We start from the raw sequence: 20048 nt of genomic DNA, 5'->3' as shown, positions 1-20048 counted from the left end.
GCTTGTCCATTAAGGTAATGATTACAGTATAAGGAAAATATATACACTTAGCTCTTACATAAAATATATAAGTGATTAAAATCTGTTACCAACAAAAACAATTTCATTTCCGGGATTGACTCTCGTTTATAAATTGATGCATTTAAAGAAAAAGTGAATGAATCGAAAAAATAATCCATTTAACCGTACAAAAAGTTGCCCAGTTATCAATTGAAAAAGTTCCGGAGGATTCCTTTTAAAAATGTGCATTTTGCAACGGCCATTTTGTTTCACCGCTGTCGAAAATTTAGTGGGGTTGTTGTCAATGTTGACAAGTTTATATTTTATAACAATTTCGCACTCGGAGGTACTCTTTAAGGGATAACAGTACAAGTAACCAGTTGCTAATCTTACCTGGTATACATTGTATGGTTGCCAAGAAACGAAATTCGCGCATCAGGAATTTGTGCTATTGACTCAACCCCGATGTAAGAATACAAATTCATTCGTAGATTAACATGGAATTTGATTTACAGACATTGTCTATTGTGTATTTTATCTCTAGATACAAAACACTAGGATGACTATTAACTGTGAATAGGTGTTATGATTAGGCAAGTATTTTATTGCATGAAGTAATAAAGGATAAGTGTATAATAGAAATTAAATTATACACGAGAGATTAAAAGCTAAATACTAATGCCATATTGTCCGCAAATACTGCTCCTGTTGTGTCTAATGGACGTTCTTTATTACACATTTAAGAAATAAAATATAAAAGTTATGTATATATTAAATACAAATTATTTAAAAAATTCGTCAAAAGTTTCAAATATCAAAATATACATATGTCTTCGTATATAGGCGATACTATAGAACAAAATACAAATTTCCAATTTTTAAAAATAGTACGATTATATTAGAAGAATACTCAATTATATTATTTGTTATAATTTTGAGAAAAGACTTCCTAGTTTTTGTGGAGAGAGAAAAAAGTAATCAGTAAGCTTCAGTACTTTATAGTTTTTTTGTAATAAGTATGTTATGTGAAACCTTCAGGTAAAGGCCTTTCTACAAACACGTTTACATAAGAAAAACACTTGAGCGAATAACAATAGCAGTGACTAAACCTAAGTAATCTGAGAGTCGAGATAGCTCTCTGTCTTCAAATATCCTCATTATCATAACAAAAAACTATAGGCTTATAGTTTCCCCTCCAAAAAAGTCGTAGTTTATTTTTCAGATTGGTGGAAACAGCGTTCTTAATAGACAACGTTTAAGTGTGGCTAAAAACTTCGCGTAACAACTTTGGGATTCGGTTTTTAAATAAATCGAGTTTTATTTTATTGACGCTTTTGTACTGTTTTTAAAAGAAAACTTTTACCAGGATTGAATGTGAACGATGTTAGATTCAACACTAGTCATTACGATTTGTGTGTTTCAATCTTGAAGAAATCTGGTCTACAATATTTTGTGTAAGTATCAACAGTGATTTTATACTTTGCTAAACCAACGAAGTTTAAAACTTTGAGCTGAGCGTTAGTTCTTCAAGATTGCTTGATATACAGCGACATATTCTTTATAATATTTGACATATGCCTACATAAATATATTTAGAATTGCCTACACTATCCTTTAAGGAAATAATACTACGTCATGTACTGTTATTATGATGGGATATCATTTATAAATCAACTGATCTTATTAAGGATATAATAATATTTAGATAAATACCTAATTGTTTTACAATGTCAAGGTTGGTATTATTTTGTAGGACGGTGAAAATATATAAAGTATCAAAGCACAATATGGAGCTCGAGGCATTCAAAGGTAATAATATTTATATTATCATATTGATATGATTATTAATATGTGATTATTGATAATATTGATTATTATTGATTCATATTGCTAATATTGATTATTATTGATTAATAGAATTTCTGTTTTTCATCTGGCGTTACTTTTTGAGTATTGCCTTCTTCCTTCAATTTACAATTTTTCATTGTTTTTCTTATTTCCATGCCTTTTCATCTCTGAAATCGCTTTTGCTACTCATTATTTTTAATCATGAGGATATTTTTTATTTTATGTGGAAGAAATAAATGTTGATTTGATTTGATTTGATTGATTTAAAATCAGAAGAATCCTGTATTTTGTAAACAAATTAATAAAAACAGGCATGCGGATGGTGTGCTCTCTCTTTTCGTGTTTTTTAAAAAGAACACTGGGGCCTAACCGCAAAGGAAATATTGTGATATTTGCGATTGATATTTAATTTAGCCTATATCAACGACAGCAATTTTTTTTAAACATGATTTGGAGTAAAAAAGTATTTTTGTTAAACTTTAATAAATGCAATTAAACTTATATATATACAGGTGCCTAATGGTACTCCTTGGTGACAATAATGACAATTGAAGAGTTTAATTGAGTTTCTTTCTCAAGGATATTAAAGAGTGTTAGCCCCTTAGCACAGGGTTACAATCCTTATCCTTACACTAAGGTTTTGTTGAAGGTGTTAAACGTAGCATCCGTATGTAAACAAGAAGACAATGCTAGATGCTCAGTCTAATGAGAATGGGTTTGTGGGAACTAAGTTCTGTTTGATACAGTTAAACCCCCATGCGTTAAGCTCTGTTTACACTATAAAACCAGTTCATATCACTACCATATGTAAGCATTATCACTACCATATTTGGGCACATGATACTTTTTTTTGTCAAACTAGTTTGATAGTGTAGACAGAGATTTATGGGTACATCGCATTTTTATCACAAAAAGTTTGATAGTGTAGACAGAGTTTCACTAAACAAGACGTTTATTAATCTTTCTGTAGAGGTACAAAGGCGTAGGTCCAAAGGAAGCAAGCCACATTCCACACCATTAACTCTGGAATGGCTCGATGAAAACTACGAACTCGCGCAAGGAGTGTGCATCCCGAGAAGTTCGTTATATTTGCATTATTTAGACTTCTGTGAGAAAACAGACACGGTACCTGTGAACGCTGCCAGTTTTGGAAAGGTAATCTCACGTTTTACTTTACAACAAAAGTTGAAGGTTCTCCTACTCATGAGTTGAACTACAGTTCAGTTGAAAATTCCTATTTCAAGTTTGTCATTGGACTCGGGTGTCTAAGCAAGATCTTTTAAACACCGCTAATAAATAGCACTTAGGCCAAATCATTTTCTAAATTTATCGTTTTTTCTTCATTAGATTATACGTCAACAATTTTCTCAACTAACTACAAGACGTTTAGGAACAAGAGGCCAGTCTAAGTAAGAAACAATATCATTATATTAATGTTCGTCACAACAATCAATATAGCTCAACAATTAAAAAACATAAATTATATACAACAATTTAGGCCTAATCACAATAAATATAATTATGACATTTACAGAACTTCTGGTTGTGTGAATGTGTTGCAAGAAAAAGAACTTACATAAAAACATAATGAACTAATATAATGTATTGTTTTATTTAGGTATCATTATTATGGGATAGCCATTCGAGAGTCGTCAGCGTATTACGAAGCTGTTTATTCAAAGAATGGTGTAACAGGGTAGGATTTTTTCCCGTTTTGTATCACAGTTCATTGTCATTTTCACCATCATAAATCCACAAAATTGTTACCATTATATCATAAACAAAACAGATTGGGATTAATCGGCATATTATACGTAAAAAACGTTAAAATACGGAGTGAAATTAACTCAAAATAACAGCATTAAAATTACGGATATGATTAAGAATACAATTATTTATCGTTTTCATTTTAGTGTTGGGAGTGAATCAACCAAGAAGGATTCAGGAAAACAAAACATCGCTTACTCGCCACGATCGAAGCTAGGAACACTTCTGCCCGAATTTCCTGATATAAAAGATATCGTTCTACCCCCAAATGTACCCGAAACAAAGGTTATTTATTATTATAATTGATTATCCATTAAAACTATAACTAATGATGATTGAAATGAAAAATTGGTGATGATCCCTAATTAGGGTGAAGAATATGATAAGGAGGGAGGGTGGTTATGATGATACTGATGATAATAATGATTATGATTATGACAATGATAACATTAATATTAACTACCCGCACAGGTTTCAACGTTCATTATGATGTATCGAACCCACTGTCAACGAATATTGGATACCGTAATACGAGCAAATTTTGACGAAGTTCAGAGCTATTTACTTCATTTCTGGCAAGGAATGCCGTCCCACATTGTACCAATACTTGGTTCGACTGCCGTCGTGAATATCGTCGGCGTTTGCGATTCAATTCTATACAAGGTATGAAATTGTCTGGGTTCGGAGTTTTGACTTAATATTGGTAAAAAGATACATATTGTTGTACATTGGCGTTTCATATGTGTACTATTTGAGCTTGGAAAGACAAACATCGAAACGTCGACTGGTGGTGGACTAACATAAAATAGACAATAAATACAGACTTGGAGCAAGTCTAGGTATGAAACAGCATAACTGACGTCACAATCAATCGGTAATTTGCAATACACAAAACAATAATGCGATTCATATATATTAGGAACACAATTATAACGTTCTTATTATAAAGCTTTGTCTACACTATCAAACTTCATGTGACAAAAAAAAATGATGTGCCCGTATATGGACATGATGATGTCATATCACTACCATATTTGGGCATATCACCACCATATGTAGGCGCATCAAACTAGTTTGATAGTGTATAAAGAGCTTTATGTTCTCCTAATTCTAATCTTACAGGCCATAGCAAGCGTTCTGATGCCGTCCGTAGTGCAAGCTCTACCAGATAGCCTGACCCAGGTGATTCGGAAATTTGCATACGAACTTGATGACTGGCTGAAATTTTCTCTCAGTAATCTACCAGAGAACTTAAGATCGGTTAAATTTCAAGGTAAATCTAGGGTCTCAAAGAATGTGAAGCCGATGCCTGAAAATGACACTCTTCTGTTCTTTTCCCCCTAAAACAATTCATTGACACGAACTAATCTTTTACACACCAACGCTACCGTATAACCACCGCAATTAGATCCCACACATATGAGATTAATTAATTTTTGAAGATATATAATAATAGTATGTATAATATTTGGTTTATTTTTTAGTTTCAAAGGGGTTCACGGAACTATTAAAGCTTCAAACCTCACTTAATCATCTATGTCAGGTAACTTGTGTACATTAACTTACATAACAGTCTGTAGATATTGCTTAGGGCATGAATAAATCCGTCTTAAATAAGTCTTAAGTAAGTACAGAATATACTACTATAATGCAGTATCGTGTTCTTAAATTATGTTTGTACTTTGTATTTCAGGCATCGAAGACAGTAATCAATAATTCTGATATAGTATCTCAAATGTTAGAGGATTGGGAACTTGTAGACTTTCCAGACATCCTACAACAAACTATGTACACATTAGGTGAACAGAGATGTGAAGATACAGTTGTCATAATCAATGATAGTAAGTGTTACAAAGATTATACTGTCAGCAAACAACGCTAGCTCGAAATTATTTTAGCCAGGCTACACCCAGTGATTTGATCAGATCAGCGGCCTCACCCACAGAGAGGCGCTAAAAGTAGGATGCATGTAGAATGCGGAAGAGGCCTAGCACATTCTAGTATGCCTACTATTTAATTAACTAAATTTTCATATGATTACATTCAATGTGTTTTTAGCATTAAACAAATAAGATATAACATAAGCAATATAAAACAGTAGCCTAGTTATAGGCCTACATAAGTACAAAGAACCGAACGAGCACGACATGGTCTAGGCTAGGCGAAGCCCAGAAAATGGTAAGTAAGAAGACCATGCTCGAGCCGCTAAGTACGGTACGCGTACGTACATGTAAACAGAGGCCTAGCAAAATCTAGTCATCTATAGTTATATAACTACCTAAATCTAATTTTGACTACATATTTTGTATCTTAAATAACATTACAAATATAATATACATGTATGGTGTATATAAACATTTAAAAAACAGTATATTACTCACCATTTTGACTCGCTTATGCTCCCACGTACAGTCAAAAAAATCGCCAGACTGCTAACTAAAAAATCCAGTGATCTGATTGGTCAATAGTCCCCATCATATAGTCTGCAATTTGGCGGAGTAATATTATCAATGTGCCACATCGTGAACTAAAAAGTTCCTGCCATTTCATCCTTATAATGATTACTGTCTTTCAAAAAATTAGTTTATCAAGAATTTGGATGCTTACTGGATGAGCATGCATCGATAGAAGCATACACGGAATGGCTCGACTCAATTATAAAAAGGTGTATTGTCCAGGTATGGTGTGCAACAAATGCAGTAAAAATAAACAAAAAGTACAATATAGGTCTATGGGCCAAGTTGTTTTACTATTCAACATTATTCTCGAAATATTGAATCTTAAAAACATGATCTAGAGAATATATATTTATGTTTCAATGTTTCTGTAAAAACAAAATGTAGTAATTAAGTACCGGTAAGTAATAATAATTGAAAAATCTTTTAGCCATCAACAGAAAATTCTCAGAAGTTACAGAAACTCGCAAGGTGCTTTTTGTTAAACTGGTCCAGTGTCAGTACGCGAATCATACGTGACCTTACCTTACACAGTGCTCCCAGTTTTGGTATGTTTTTGATCAATCTTTTACTCGTAACGCTTGTCTCCCAAAAACAAATACCTTCTTATTTAATTGTAATTATGTGTATACGGTATGTATTATTTTGTTTATTAGGATCTTATCATTTAATACATTTGATGTTTGATGATTACGTCACATACACCATTGGAATGTTATTGGCCCAATCAAGATCAGACGGTATGAAAGAAGGACTCAAACGACAAACATCTGTAGGTAAGGATAATAAATAGGAACTGTAGCTTGGTGGTTAACATGCTTGCCTTCCAATCCCAAGGTCAGAGGTTCAATCCTGACCTAGTGCAGGGTTGTAACTCACGACTCTTTCAACTCCTCTCCCTAAGCCTCAAATGAGACTTGGTTTATAAGCACGATCAATTATTAAATAGTTTATCCATAGTTTATTACTCGCTGTTGGATGCGTATGAAAAAAAATAACACGCTTCATCAAGCAACTGGACTAAATTGTGGACAGACATACGTCATTTAAAAAAAAAGCTTTCTTTGCCAAGACTTTCCTGAAAAAACATGTTTTTAACTTTATTCACAGAAAAGCAATCAGCGCCAGACGATACTTTTGACACGTCATACAGTTCACCGTATTCCAACAATCTTTTCCCGCCAAATGTCTTTGAAAGTAAAAATATATTGGAGCAAGTTGACAACATTTCACCAAGTAACGAACGCGGTAGTAACTATGTTTCACATGAGCAATTCAACAAACCAGTAATGAGTGACGTAATTTATGACGCATTCTACCATTCACACCAGGTAAATCATTGTGCGGTTTATTTTAATTCCTTCAAATTTGGTTTCCATTTGGACGCAACGCATACGTAGGCGAAACGCAAGTGAGTTGACCAATCACAAGCGACAGTTCGGCGATCCAAATTATTTACGGTGCGTTTTGTAGGAGGCTACGTCCTTGCGTTACGTCCAAGTGAGAGCGAAGCGTTTAGTTGTGACACCAATAAATATACGCGCCCGTAAAAAATTCCGTACTATTTTCATTAGCATTTTAATGCGCATAAACCTGAAATAAATCTGTTATTTATTTATTACCTACAAGTTAGTCTTACAGAACGCCAATTTTGACTTACCGCCTTTTTAATCACACAATTTTTGTAGTAATAGGCCTATAAAATAATAATAATAATTGTGCAGCCTTATGGGAAAAATGGCGAAAGTACCGAAAATAAAAAACTATATTTCTTTTCTTTTTTTATAGACGGATACCAGTTCGACAAATTCCGTACGACAACTTTATCAGCATGGTTTCTCAGATTCATCATCTTCGTTAAGGAAAAGAGAGAGAAAAAAGAAAAATCATCAGATTACTAGAAACAATTCGCCGAAGGACAGAAATATGTATCAGTTACCATATGAAAGAAATATGACATCTACTAATAATATGCCTTTATTTCCAAATACATACTCGTAGAGGAATTCGTCAGAACAATATTGAGATAATGGCATTTTGTTTACGAGCAAACAGACGCAACTGAGTGGCATTGCTTTCACGTATAAACAGAATACGGGAAAACCTCGGGACCATCGGATTAAGAAAATGATATTCTCGTTATTCACTGTTATTTATAACCATCATCTTTCAATATAACAAAACTAGGAACAGATATTTTAACAAAGAATATACATTTTCTTTGTTAGGCTCACTGAACACTGTCAAACTAGTTAGACAAAAAAGTGTGATGTGCCCAAATATGGTAGTAATATGACGTCATCATGTCCATATATGGGCACATCACATAGACAGAACTTTGGAACACGATATTTTTTTCTTACACAAAAACAAAATAAACTCATTTTAATTCTACATATTTATTTTTTTTAATTACATATATTTCAAAATATATACTGTGCTTGTTGCAATAAATATAAATTTACTGTTTATGAAGTGAAGGAATAAACAAACAATCATGCAGTTGTTAAGCTGAGTAGAGATCAAGGAAAACTTTTAAAAGAATTTTTACTTTTTTTAGTGTGGAAAGTGGCTGAATAATGTGTGAAAGTGAAATGAAAAATCATGTAAATTTCAAGATATCTTTACAACTGTTAATTTTAAACTAAGAGTGAGCTGTCCCCACAAAAGAGGAAACAAATTTTGAACCAAATTATAATATTTTTCTCTTTTTAACTTGTATGTCTTTGTTTGCAATACAGTACACTTCAGTCAATCCTCATTTAATGTTAAAAACGTGGTATTTTATTTCAACTGAACATTTACGAAATTATATATAACATGTTCTAACTCTATCAAGGCAGAAAAACCTATTGCTTTGTTATAATAAACTGAATACGCAGATAATTATTTGGAAGTACGATAGCTGTATCATTATTATATAAATAGTTCTATATATTTCACTTTTGCCTTTGTTATTTATAAAAAAACCGAAAGAAAATAAATATTTGAGTATGCCTTTTCATTCCGTGCCTAGAGTACACTATTATATACAGTATTAATAGAATAGAAACTCCAAAGAAATATTGCATTTTTACTACTATATAAATATATACATATTATAAATGTATGTGATTAAAGATTACGAACTGAATTAATTTAATAACAAAGGATCAAGGATTACTAGGAGAGGGCCCTGACTGGTGCTTAAGTTAACTTATTGCCAGCTAAGTATATAGCTGGACTGAATAAAAATATTCTATTGGCTACTGTGTATAGTATAAGTCTGCAATCAGCTATATATTACTAAGTTAATTGATTAGTTGACTAGACTTAAGGAGAATGATAAACTAGACTTAGTCAACTTGTCTAAGTTCATAGTCAGCTGGACTGGAATTAATTAGTGACTTACTCAGTCACTCACTCAACTTGACTAAGTACATAGTTGACAGTGTAATACCCCTTCCACACCAAAGGCAAAACTCAGGAGACACCCCGGTGTTTTGGTGTGAAAAGGGTATAAGTCACTAATTAAATAAGTTCATAGTCAGCTGGACTAATTAATCAATCAATCATTATTGGTATATAGTATAAATTAAAAGATATAACAACAAATTATTACTCTACTGCATAGTAGGCAATGTAGAAATATTTAAAATCTTCTTTTCCGCCAAAACCCCGCCCTATTACTGGTAATCAGCTTAATATAGATCATAAAAATGAGAATCAAATAAAACACAATTAAAGCAAATATATAGTAGGTACAAAGCTTGGCCAGCATGCTCTAGAATTAATTTGTAGTGAAGACTTAAGCAGTTAAGTAGAAGAAGTAAATTACGGTGGCATCCACATCGGTCCTTCAGCGTCTTTATCCAGATGTCTCAATTGTGTAGAAGGAATACTGTTAGTGATTATGACTTGAACTGGCTTTTTGATTAGCAACCGGTTATTGTACTCACAAGATTTTAAATGTTCAGATATAAGATGTGATTCTTCAAACTTCCAGAAAGAGATGCCAGTAAACGAAGTTGAGAACTGCCAAACCTGTAATGATGTAATTTTATTTAATATGGTATAAAAAGTACAAAACGATAACACACAGCTACAAAAGTTTGTATTACAATAATATAACTAGTATAAATCAAACTGGTCGTTTTTCCACAGTGAAGAAAATAAGCTTATGAGGTATATTTTTGTGGTTAATGAACACGGCCATGTACAACATTATGTTGTTTATTATGTGTTATGGCGCTTGTTGTAACCCCTTGACCGCTTGTGTCCAATAAATGAATAAAAGTTTTCCATTAAGCAAAGCAAAACACAATAATCAGAAATGCTATTCATTTTAGAAGATTAGAATAAAACCTTATAAAGGCAAACACACAGACGAGCGGTAATAGTAATACAAATCTATGTTAAATTCCTTTAACCATTTACACACAATGTGGAGCGGACGGACGGTTTCTGTTTAGATACAGACTCTCTGTTGAACAAGCTCCGAGCTTTTCTGCTTACCATTACCGCTCGTCTGTGTAAATTGACCTTTCCCTCTAAGTTGAACTTGAAGGCAGACCTAAAAAAAAAAAATGAAGACTTACCATGGATTTCATTTTCCATGATTTATCTAACTTGACCCATCGAGGTACAACCATTCCTCTTTCTTCCAACAAGGAACAACAAACTTGACGAAACACTTGCGACGTCAGTGATAAAGAAGAAATGCTGAAGCTATCCAGCATTCTGACGATGTGTCGGAGTAGTTCTAATGGAAGATGACTGATATAGTCAGTACCGTTTAGATTGTACCTAGCTTTCTCCAAATCTATTGCAACATTTTCTCTTTGACCCTTTGACCTCAAGTTAGGCCTATTTGTTGTCTCAGATTCTTCATCTTCACTGCCATCACCCATGAAACTGCGGTGTCTGCCTAATGGTTTTGGTTTCAATCCAAAGCTTTCCAATGCCTGACTGTAAATTACCTTTGCACCTTTCTTTTCTGGATGAAAGCGGTGTTGGCTGAAGGTACATCCATATTGTGCCAGAGGACAGCGTGGTTCGAGCCAACCGTTCAGACCAGCATGAATTTCACTGTGCACGTTCTGAATGTGGTTATTTATTTCATCTCTTCGGAAATTCTAAGAAAAATTAAAATTGTTATTTATAATTGATTCTTCTCTGAAAATAAAACATATTCTGTGTATGATTTTATAGCAAAATGTGTGGTCAGTGATGCGATGGACGGGTCATTCACTTTATCCAGATTAGATGTTGAACTTGGTGTAGATACAGGTTTATTGTTGTATACTTTGACAATACATATTAATCTCTGTCTATACTATCAAACTAGTTTAACAAAAAGTGTGATGTGCACAAATATGGTAGTGATATGTGATATGACATCATCATGCCCATATATGGGCAAAGCACATTTTGTTGTCACATTAAGTTTGTCTGTCTGTATGTCTGCTAGAAGGAATAAATAAAACTGTGTACTTTAAATAGGCTATATTGTATTACTATTGCAGTAACCTATTTACACACTTTGTTGAGCCATGGTCCCACTGCAATGTCTACTCACCTTTTGACATAAAAATGTATGCATTGAACTTGGTTTTCGTTGATATCTTGGCATAGACTCCAACGTAATGTCAATGCATGGTTCTTGTTGCGTTTCATCAGCTTTTGATCCATTACTGAACTGTTCTAAGGTTTTATTTTCCTTTGATGTACCGGTGGAGGATGTTTTTGTGTTGACAATTCCATTTTTACCTTTACTACTATCACCAGGAGTTTCATCATTCTCTTTTGGGATGTTTTCTATATGTTCTTCATTCGATATTCTTTTAGTACAAGCAATAAACCCTCCATTATCAGTAGTTTCATCCTGATGTACATGTTGATGTCCATAACGCGTTTCAAACCTCTTCTGTCTTCCTTGGCAATGTGAACATTTAACATTATAAAAACAATTTGTGAGTCTCTTAGCAAGTGACGAAACTTCGAAAGATGATGTTGGAGAGACTGTTGATGAATTCAAATCCTCATCCTTTTTCGACTTCATTAACACCTGTTGGTCTCGTACAGCCAATGCCAAATCAAGTTGTGATGTGTGTACCTTCTTTGCGGAGTACTCTGGTAGTTGTAACTTACTACTATTCGATGTAGTGATCCTTCTGTTCCATTCCATAGTACAATGAACAACGCTTGCAGGACATCTTTTGATATGTTTCATCATCTGCCATCGTGGCATTGTCAGAGGGCAACCGTACCCTGAATTTATGCAGTCAATCCACTTGTTTATGCAGACATTACCGTGATCTTCTTTCTTGCATGCATGAAAGCAAGCCCCACAGTTCAGTTCACACCATTTCATTTCACAACCTGGAACTTTTTCATTGCAGAACATTTGGAAGCATGAGTCACAGTGTGAATGCAACTGAGTGGATGAATTTTCCATGCCTGAAATTAAAAATTTAAGATGAATGTATTGGGTGAGAACAAAACCCCTATCCTCACTCAGAAATCAATTAAAAAAGTAGTAGTAGTCTGCTACATAGATAGGATAGGCCCTACCTAAGGTTTAATGTACTGATTTACAGTCAGTAGAGTGCCGAAGAAAAGTTGCTGATTCAGGGGAGTGAGGCCTACTAGTTACTACTCATCGAAAAGGAATGTTGAATATTCGGCCTAGCTAGGGGCTTAACCAAAACTCGAACTTAACATGTAAATACACTTACTGATTTACTCGGTGAATTAGGCACTGAAAGTATAAAATATATATGGCATAAGCCTACTAATATATAGTTTATTTAATAACAATATTTAAACTAAGAGTAAGAGAACTTAGAAATGTAAACTAAACCATCACTTGTCCATTGAAGCGAATCGCGTTCCGCTTGGTTACACTAAATAGAATTATAAAACGCCAAAGGTGTAATCATTGTTGGTTATCAGTTTTTTTGGAGATATTCTCCTACAATAATATTTGTTATAATATTATTAAATGAATCTTCCTATCTAAAAAAACTGATTGAATTACTTATAGAGCAACGTTGCTTGTTTTATGTTAACATAAGACCAACTATAGCATTATTAGATTAAATCATGGAAAAAATGCACATCACACGCATCATACTCATAGTTAATAGAGCAGCAGCATTTTGAAGAAGAAAAAGAAAAAGCGTGCAGTCGAGTCGTCGCGGGTCGAAACCAAACGGTTTAATTTACGATTTTTATACCTCAAGTCCATTGAAATATCGAAAATATGGCAGATGACGATGATATGGGAGAGTAAGTTCAACTTAAATTAGTGATTTGGTAAATAACAACACACGAACTAGCCTAGTACAGTAGTAGTAGGTAGAACTAGGCTAGGCCTATTCTATACTGAGATACATACTGTACCTACCCATCCCAAAGCCGACAGTGGTGGACTAACAAGTGTAGGCTAGGCCTGACTATGTGGGCCTAGAAAAGTTGGGCGACCGTAAATAGTATCAACCTTATAGAGGAGGACGTAGAGACTAGGCCTAAGCGTCAGATTAAAAAGCTACAATAACAAATTTAATAATACAGTAATCGGATCAGGTGCCGTTTTCGGCCACCTCGACTTGTATGGACTATACCATTATAAAAAGATGGGAAAATAGGGGTGTCCTATTTATTAATTGAGTGTGCTAATGTGTTAAAATACTGCTGCTTTTGTTCTTTTGTTTAGTGCATTATGTTTCAGCAACAAGGGAAAACAACTACGCCCTGCTTGCTGTAGAATTAATTTCAGTTTTCAAGTTAATACAGTATATTATGGCTCTTTATTTCTATATAATTTGTAGGTATCCTTTTCTAAAATGGATATTAGGTGGACTCCCTAAGGTGGATATTGAATAATGTTTACGGATTTATACAGAAAGTATATAAAGAAATTAGTTTTTATTCCAGTTACAAATAAAAAATATAATTTATCTAACGATAAGACAGTAGTACATATTTAACAAAGATGACAGTAGTACATTTAATAAGATCTATCACATACTGATTATTAGGTAATCAGTAAAACAAATAAACATTATAATTTTGTCAATGAATCTGTACCATTTTGTTCCCAGAAAACAGAGCGTTTGAAATTGCGTGTTTTTAGGTTTGGTTTTTCTAAAACGTTTTAAACACGTTTTTAAACATCTTCTGTTTAGAAATACATGTTCTAATTGAACGACTTTTGCATCAAAACGTTATAATAACGAATGCAAAACGGAGCTGACAATGTCGCCATGAAGAGAATGATTGGTGTCTAGAATGGAATACATGGGCAAGCCGTTTGCTGTATAAACGAGTCAAGCATTTGCATAGACAAACCAATTACTTTCCCCGCTCTACCCAGCACCTTCTCAATTCGGTCTTTATCCCCCTTACAATCCCTTACTGATATTCCCAGCCCAACATACAATCCCCAAATAGAACATCACTGATTAGTAAAACATAAACATTCTATAATACAAATATCCTGCTTTACCCCAAAGAACCGAGTTTCCTCAAGCAGTACAGCCTTGTATTTAACTCCTTAACTATGATCAACATGTCCACCCATTTAAGCTTTAGTCAAAAACACTCCCAGATACTTATCAATCTCTACTTCCTTTCCTTTAATTAATGTATACTGTCAGACCAATTTTGTTTTCGAAAATCAATCCTTATTTCTTTCGTTTTATTTATGTTTAGTTCAAGAAAATTGTTGCCATAATCGTTTCATTTATTTACATTTAACATTAAATGTATCAGGTAATCAGTAAAACAAATAAACATATAATTATGTCAATGAATCTGTTACCAGTTTGTTTCTGCATGGAGGAATTTCTCCATGGTTTCTGTATCTACAGTTCGTTTTACATTTAGCATTAAATGTAGATGTATCAGGTGATCAGTATTAAAACAAACAAAAAACATATAATTATGTCAATGAATCTTCAATTATACTCGTCTACCGATTCCAGGTTCTTGGGTTCAAATCCATGTTGTTGGGATTTATCCCTTGCAAATAAAAAATATGATTTATCTACCGATAGGATTGGGCCGATTAGAATACATTTGCCAACATTCTTTTACATACTTCACAACATTATAGAGTGTTGGTAATTTATCCGATTGTAATGTAGTATTTAGGATATTTTAATATCGATTGTACTGTAGTATTTAAGATTTTTTAATTCCGATTGTGATATTTAGTTTAGTTGTTTTGTACAGTAGTTTAACATGTAATTCCGATTGTATTGTAGTATTTAGGATCGATGTTTTAATTCCGATTGTACTGTAGTTGTTTTTAATATGTTTTGATTCCGATTGTACTGTAGTATTAAAGATTTTCTAATTTCGAATCCTATTGTACTAAAATTTAATGTGTTTAAATCCAGATAGGCATAACATAGTATTTAATATGTTTTAATTTTGATTATACTGTAGTGTTTCGTTTAGTTTTTATATATAGTAAGTAAGATACCTACTTATATAGTTAATATTGTTACAAAATTCTGGCATTCCGTAACACAGTACCTAATAATAACATGCCTTATAAAAAGTACATGCTTGCTAGTTTTTGATGTTCTGTATTGTAGGTTACATAACAGAACAATTGTATTGTCTTCCCATTCAATAGACACCCTTCTCTACATAAAACATAATACACCACACCCCTATCATAATAATGGTATAGTCCATACAAGTCGAGGTGGCCGAAAACGGCACCTGATCCCAGTAATCAAAATATAATTTATAAATATTTTTTTTTTGCAGATTCAATGATAATTTTGAAGATGTAGATGATGATGAAGAAATAAATGACCTACAGAATGAAGGAGTAAGTACTAGCCTAAGGTTACTCTTACTTAGATAGTACTACAACTACTACACTCTCTACTGTCCAATACTCTATACTTTCCAAAAATGTCAGCAATAAGAATGAAGCCTACCAATAATATAATATCCATGTATTACAACAAAAATTAATGATTTGTTTTTATTTTAAACATTTATTTTGTCTAGGATGGTGATGAAGGAGAAAATATTGAGATTCTGCCCTCTGCTGACAGCCAAGCACCAATGGAAAGGATCACTACACCGTATATGACCAAATATGAGCGTGCTAGGGTGTTGGGAACGAGGGCGTTGCAAATTGCGTATGTTCAAATTACATAATTAGTAATTACACTTACATATATTTTTAATTGAAGTCAATTCATAAACATTTATTTAGATAATAACATAATATGCAGTGGATCATGGGCCCTAGTTAGAAGTAGATATTTGTCTCACTAGAAGCCAGAACAAGTTTTACTAGGACCAAGGACAAACATAAAAATTTATATAAATAGAGTATATCAATTTAACTATAAGCAAGGTTTCACAGATATTGATTTATAAAAGCTTTAATTAAATTTGTTTTTTTTTTCCAGAATGAATGCGCCAGTTATGGTAGAGCTTGAAGGAGAGACTGATCCACTTGAAATAGCTATGAAAGAACTGAAGTAAGAAAAGCTCTGTTTACAATATCAAACTAGTGTGATGTTCCCAAAAATATGATAGTGATATGCTTAAATATGGTAGTGATATGACATCACATTTTTTGTCACATAAAGTTTGATAGTGTAAACAGAGCTTAACAGCAAAGAAACACCGTAAAATTATGTTTTACAATTTAGACATTCACAAAAGCAATAGTAAAATTACTTAAAGTAATTCAATATCAATTTATTTTAAAAATTGTATTTACATGATACAGTACAGTGATATATTTCTCTTTATTTCTTTTGTAGAGCAAGAAAAATTCCAATCATTATTCGTCGTTACCTTCCTGACGGCAGTTATGAGGACTGGGGAATAGATGAGTTGATAATTGATCAAACTTGAGGATAATGTTGATATTAAATGAACAATTTTAAAAATATAGGGTACATTTTCACATGCTACCCTAATTGTAAAATATTGTAAACGCATTGATCTAAACAAATAGTTACTAGATCACAAATGAAAACTGTCTCTGGAATATTGTATTGCAAAACAATGTTTATTATAAAAAGCAAGCGATCATTGCACCCTAGTCACAATCTAAAGCCTGTCTACACTACTGTATCAGGCTAGTGTATTGTGCCCAAATATGGTAGTGATATATGATGTCATCGTGTCCATATTAAGACACATCACTTTTTTTTTGTCACATAAAGTTTGATAGTGTGTAGACAGGGCTTAACTCACTTTTACTTAATGTTTAAGCATTCCAAAAGTAATTTTATGTTTACGTACTACACATATCAGAATGATTTAAAATCCTGCTTTCTTTAACTCATGTACCTGTTGTCAACAAAATGCTACAGTAAGTCTGAACTTTCCATAATGTGACTTTTGTTTAAAATAACAATGTCTTTAGTGAATATAATACATTTTTTGACAATGTTTAATCTTTTGTTTTATAAATTGTTGAATGCATACAGAGTGAAGACATTTTTTTTCTTTAAATGCAAACAAACATATACTGTATATCTGTTAAAGATGTTAATATCTAATAAACAGGTGTATATATACACATTTGATGTTCTTATAAAGAATGGCATAAGTAATATTGATTTATATAACTTTGATACATGGACAAAAAAAGCTTAGGCCTTTTACTTAGCTAATTAGCTTACTTTAATTATTTCTTTTAAATCCCCACATATATGGACATAAAAAGCTTATTCTTTTATGTATATATATTCACATAGGTTATAACATACAAATAAGCTCTCAGAATCCGAGTAAAATGTAACAGTGCTGTACAAAATTTAAAAAGCAACAGAGGGCGTCCTATTATTTTTGCCTATATTGAAGATGGAGATAACTCAAGATTTAAAGCATTTGCGACGTCACCAATACATCGATTTTTCTGAAAATCAATAGGCATGTCCTGTAAGTATTCAGATAACTTGTATTGGAAATTGTGGACGCTATCGTAATAAAAAGTAACCGTGTTGTGACGTCAGACAAAGAACATTGTTAACTCGTTACTAAGTCTACTTCGTTCTCTCATCTCCTCCCTAGTCCGAATCCCAATCTTTCTTTCAAATTGTGTTACTGTAGTTTTACAATTGGAATATACGTAGACTTTTTTTTTTTTTTTTCTTCGCAGAAATGGATATTAAAATTATATTTTACCAGGAATATGCATAGACTCGTCAATCGAAAATTACACAATTACCAACTAAAATGTTTCCTCTTTCGATTAAGTTTTGAAATGATGGTTACTTTTATCACATTACATACATACTGATTTTTTATTAGGCAGCAACTTATATTTAACGTGTTTTTGTGAGTGGAAAACGTAAAAAGAATTGAAAAACGATTAACGATTTAGGTTCTCTATACGAAGTGTGACAAAGAGAAACGACGACGATGATGAAAACATCTCATTAAACTGTACACTTCAATTAATTATTTTCAAACTTATAAAAAAGAAATCACTGTCACTTGCTTTCCTGTGTATTTTCCTCATCGCAACTTCAATTGTTTCTTCTTATTTTGGTAGGATATGATAGACAGATGCCTTTTTCACTCAAGCTCCTGTGAATATACTTCCGGCGAGATCTCATGGGAGATTTAAAGTGCTGGAGAATAGTGGTTCCTCCTCTGCTTTTCTTCTTGTTTACTTAGGATATTTTATGGATCATTTTTGTTTGTAAAGTGCTTAGAAACATTGTATTAGGCGCTATATAAGACTACCATTATTATTATTATTATTATTTATAAATCGGCGGTTGTGACGGTTTCACAACGTACCAAAAAAATAAGTTAAGAAATGGCTACATTTTGAAAGTTCAGCATCGGGTTTTCCGTTCGCAAATTTGGACAAAACTTGTTTTACTTTTTCTAAGTTTATGTACTATTTATTTGTGTTTCATAGATGTGCTCCTGCATCTCACTGAGGACTACCTTATAACTCAAGTAGCCTCCTTCACCCATCGTGTGTCCTACAGGAACTGTAGGCATGTCTGCTTGTTGGAAGTTATTTTTCTTTCTGTTACATTTACGGAAGAAGCAGAAAGATAGAATCGCGATGATGACGATGGACACGATGTTACCAGCAATTGATATGTATTTAATTAGATCGAGTTTTGCTTGGCTTATCTCATCTCCTTCCGACATTGCTGGTCCAATTGTTGATGTTCTATTGTACAATGCTGGCTCGACTGTAGTCCCATTGCACAAAGCTGGCTCGACTGTAGTCCCATTGTAGAACGCTGGCCCGACTGTAGTCGCATTGTACGAACTGAATTCTTCCGAAGTATCAGCCTCGGCAAAAGTACTGGTCGTTGTACAGGCTGGAGTAGGTTTGGAAAGAACAGTTAATATAGTAAATTTATATCCATTAGAATTCCAACATCTGTAAACACCTGTGTGTCCAAAGGATGCGTTGTAAATATCCAATGATATTAATAGTAACTCACTGGTTGTAGGCGTGTTACAAGATATAGTAAATTCGGGATAAACATGTCGATCCCCAGAAGTACATGTTCCTTCCAATCGTCTACTTTTATAACCTTTCGTTTCATAAACAAACTTCAAGTTGAAGTCGGTTAGACAGTGCATTGTCAGATTCGAACCTTCGTAGACTGTGTCTCCGGGTGAAACGTCGAAATAAAGACGATCGCATTTTACTAATGTAATTATCAATGCAAACATTACAAAATATTTCAACGAAAAACTAATCATAATTAGTTGGTGTATGTACGCAAACAGACTGAGTGTGTGTATTTGCTGTAGTACAATGTTTTACACAATAACATTTAAACATTATGTTTTAAAAACGTTGTAAAACCAGAATTTACTTTCGATTATTTTTTAAATAGTTTTTAAATGATGTTTATCAACCACATGACTACGATACCGACGGGTTGTTTAGGTGCTTTTAAGCAATATCAACTCTGAGCAGCTAAAAATGTGTAATAAAATAAATAACGAAACAACAATAAACATAGT

The 20048-nt window shown here is 33.1% G+C and overlaps 3 protein-coding genes across 4 annotated transcripts; 2 read left to right on the top strand and 1 right to left on the bottom strand.

Annotated features, from left to right (window-relative positions):
• The first annotated feature begins 1677 nt into the window (after positions 1 to 1677).
• On the top strand, positions 1678 to 8151 carry LOC144849041 (transcription factor RFX4-like). The gene is made up of 14 exons (XM_078705995.1): positions 1678 to 1809; positions 2819 to 3003; positions 3196 to 3257; positions 3467 to 3544; positions 3762 to 3900; positions 4087 to 4278; positions 4738 to 4888; positions 5100 to 5158; positions 5309 to 5456; positions 6199 to 6293; positions 6502 to 6619; positions 6728 to 6847; positions 7182 to 7402; positions 7860 to 8151. The coding sequence occupies exons 1-14, from the start codon at positions 1728 to 1730 to the stop codon at positions 8070 to 8072; spliced, it is 1863 nt and encodes a 620-aa protein (XP_078562121.1). The 5' UTR covers positions 1678 to 1727; the 3' UTR covers positions 8073 to 8151.
• Positions 8152 to 8481: 330 nt separating this feature from the next.
• Positions 8482 to 12989, bottom strand: LOC144849044 (F-box only protein 30-like). Of its 2 annotated transcripts, none has more exons than XM_078706001.1 (4): positions 12788 to 12989; positions 11629 to 12509; positions 10649 to 11185; positions 8482 to 10094 (listed from the first exon to the last, which is right to left on the bottom strand). In XM_078706001.1, the coding sequence occupies exons 2-4, from the start codon at positions 12505 to 12507 to the stop codon at positions 9885 to 9887; spliced, it is 1626 nt and encodes a 541-aa protein (XP_078562127.1). In that variant the 5' UTR covers positions 12508 to 12509; positions 12788 to 12989; the 3' UTR covers positions 8482 to 9884. The 2 variants fall into 2 exon arrangements, with proteins under 2 accessions (XP_078562127.1, XP_078562128.1); XM_078706002.1 differs by lacking the exon at positions 12788 to 12989 and adding an exon at positions 12624 to 12642.
• Positions 12990 to 13198: 209 nt separating this feature from the next.
• LOC144847595 (DNA-directed RNA polymerases I, II, and III subunit RPABC2-like) lies at positions 13199 to 18323 on the top strand. The gene is made up of 5 exons (XM_078704034.1): positions 13199 to 13340; positions 15834 to 15897; positions 16083 to 16216; positions 16493 to 16564; positions 16853 to 18323. Exons 1-5 carry the CDS (start codon positions 13315 to 13317, stop codon positions 16944 to 16946), a joined length of 390 nt encoding a protein of 129 aa, XP_078560160.1. The 5' UTR covers positions 13199 to 13314; the 3' UTR covers positions 16947 to 18323.
• The last annotated feature ends 1725 nt before the right edge of the window (positions 18324 to 20048 follow it).

The sequence above is a fragment of the Antedon bifida genome, chromosome 7, assembly GCF_963402885.1.
Source record: "Antedon bifida chromosome 7, ecAntBifi1.1, whole genome shotgun sequence".
Lineage (NCBI taxonomy): Eukaryota > Metazoa > Echinodermata > Crinoidea > Comatulida > Antedonidae > Antedon > Antedon bifida.
This window is presented reverse-complemented; position numbering and strand designations above follow the sequence as displayed.

Bases quoted from the DNA above. Each gene is read 5' to 3' on its own strand.
- LOC144849041 (XM_078705995.1), top strand. From the start codon at position 1,728: ATGTCAAGGTTGGTATTATTTTGTAGGACGGTGAAAATATATAAAGTA. The intron at 1,810-2,818 runs GTAATAATATTT...ATCTTTCTGTAG, and splicing joins GGAGCTCGAGGCATTCAAAG to AGGTACAAAGGCGTAGGTCC. The intron at 5,457-6,198 runs GTAAGTGTTACA...TCAAAAAATTAG, and splicing joins AGTTGTCATAATCAATGATA to TTTATCAAGAATTTGGATGC.
- LOC144849044 (XM_078706001.1), bottom strand. From the start codon at position 12,507: ATGGAAAATTCATCCACTCAGTTGCATTCACACTGTGACTCATGCTTC. The intron at 11,186-11,628 runs GTGAGTAGACAT...AATTTTTCTTAG, and splicing joins ATACATTTTTATGTCAAAAG to AATTTCCGAAGAGATGAAAT. The intron at 10,095-10,648 runs GTAAGTCTTCAT...ACATCATTACAG, and splicing joins CATGGAAAATGAAATCCATG to GTTTGGCAGTTCTCAACTTC.
- LOC144847595 (XM_078704034.1), top strand. From the start codon at position 13,315: ATGGCAGATGACGATGATATGGGAGA. The intron at 13,341-15,833 runs GTAAGTTCAACT...TTTTTTTTGCAG, and splicing joins GATGACGATGATATGGGAGA to ATTCAATGATAATTTTGAAG. The intron at 16,565-16,852 runs GTAAGAAAAGCT...TTTCTTTTGTAG, and splicing joins ATAGCTATGAAAGAACTGAA to AGCAAGAAAAATTCCAATCA.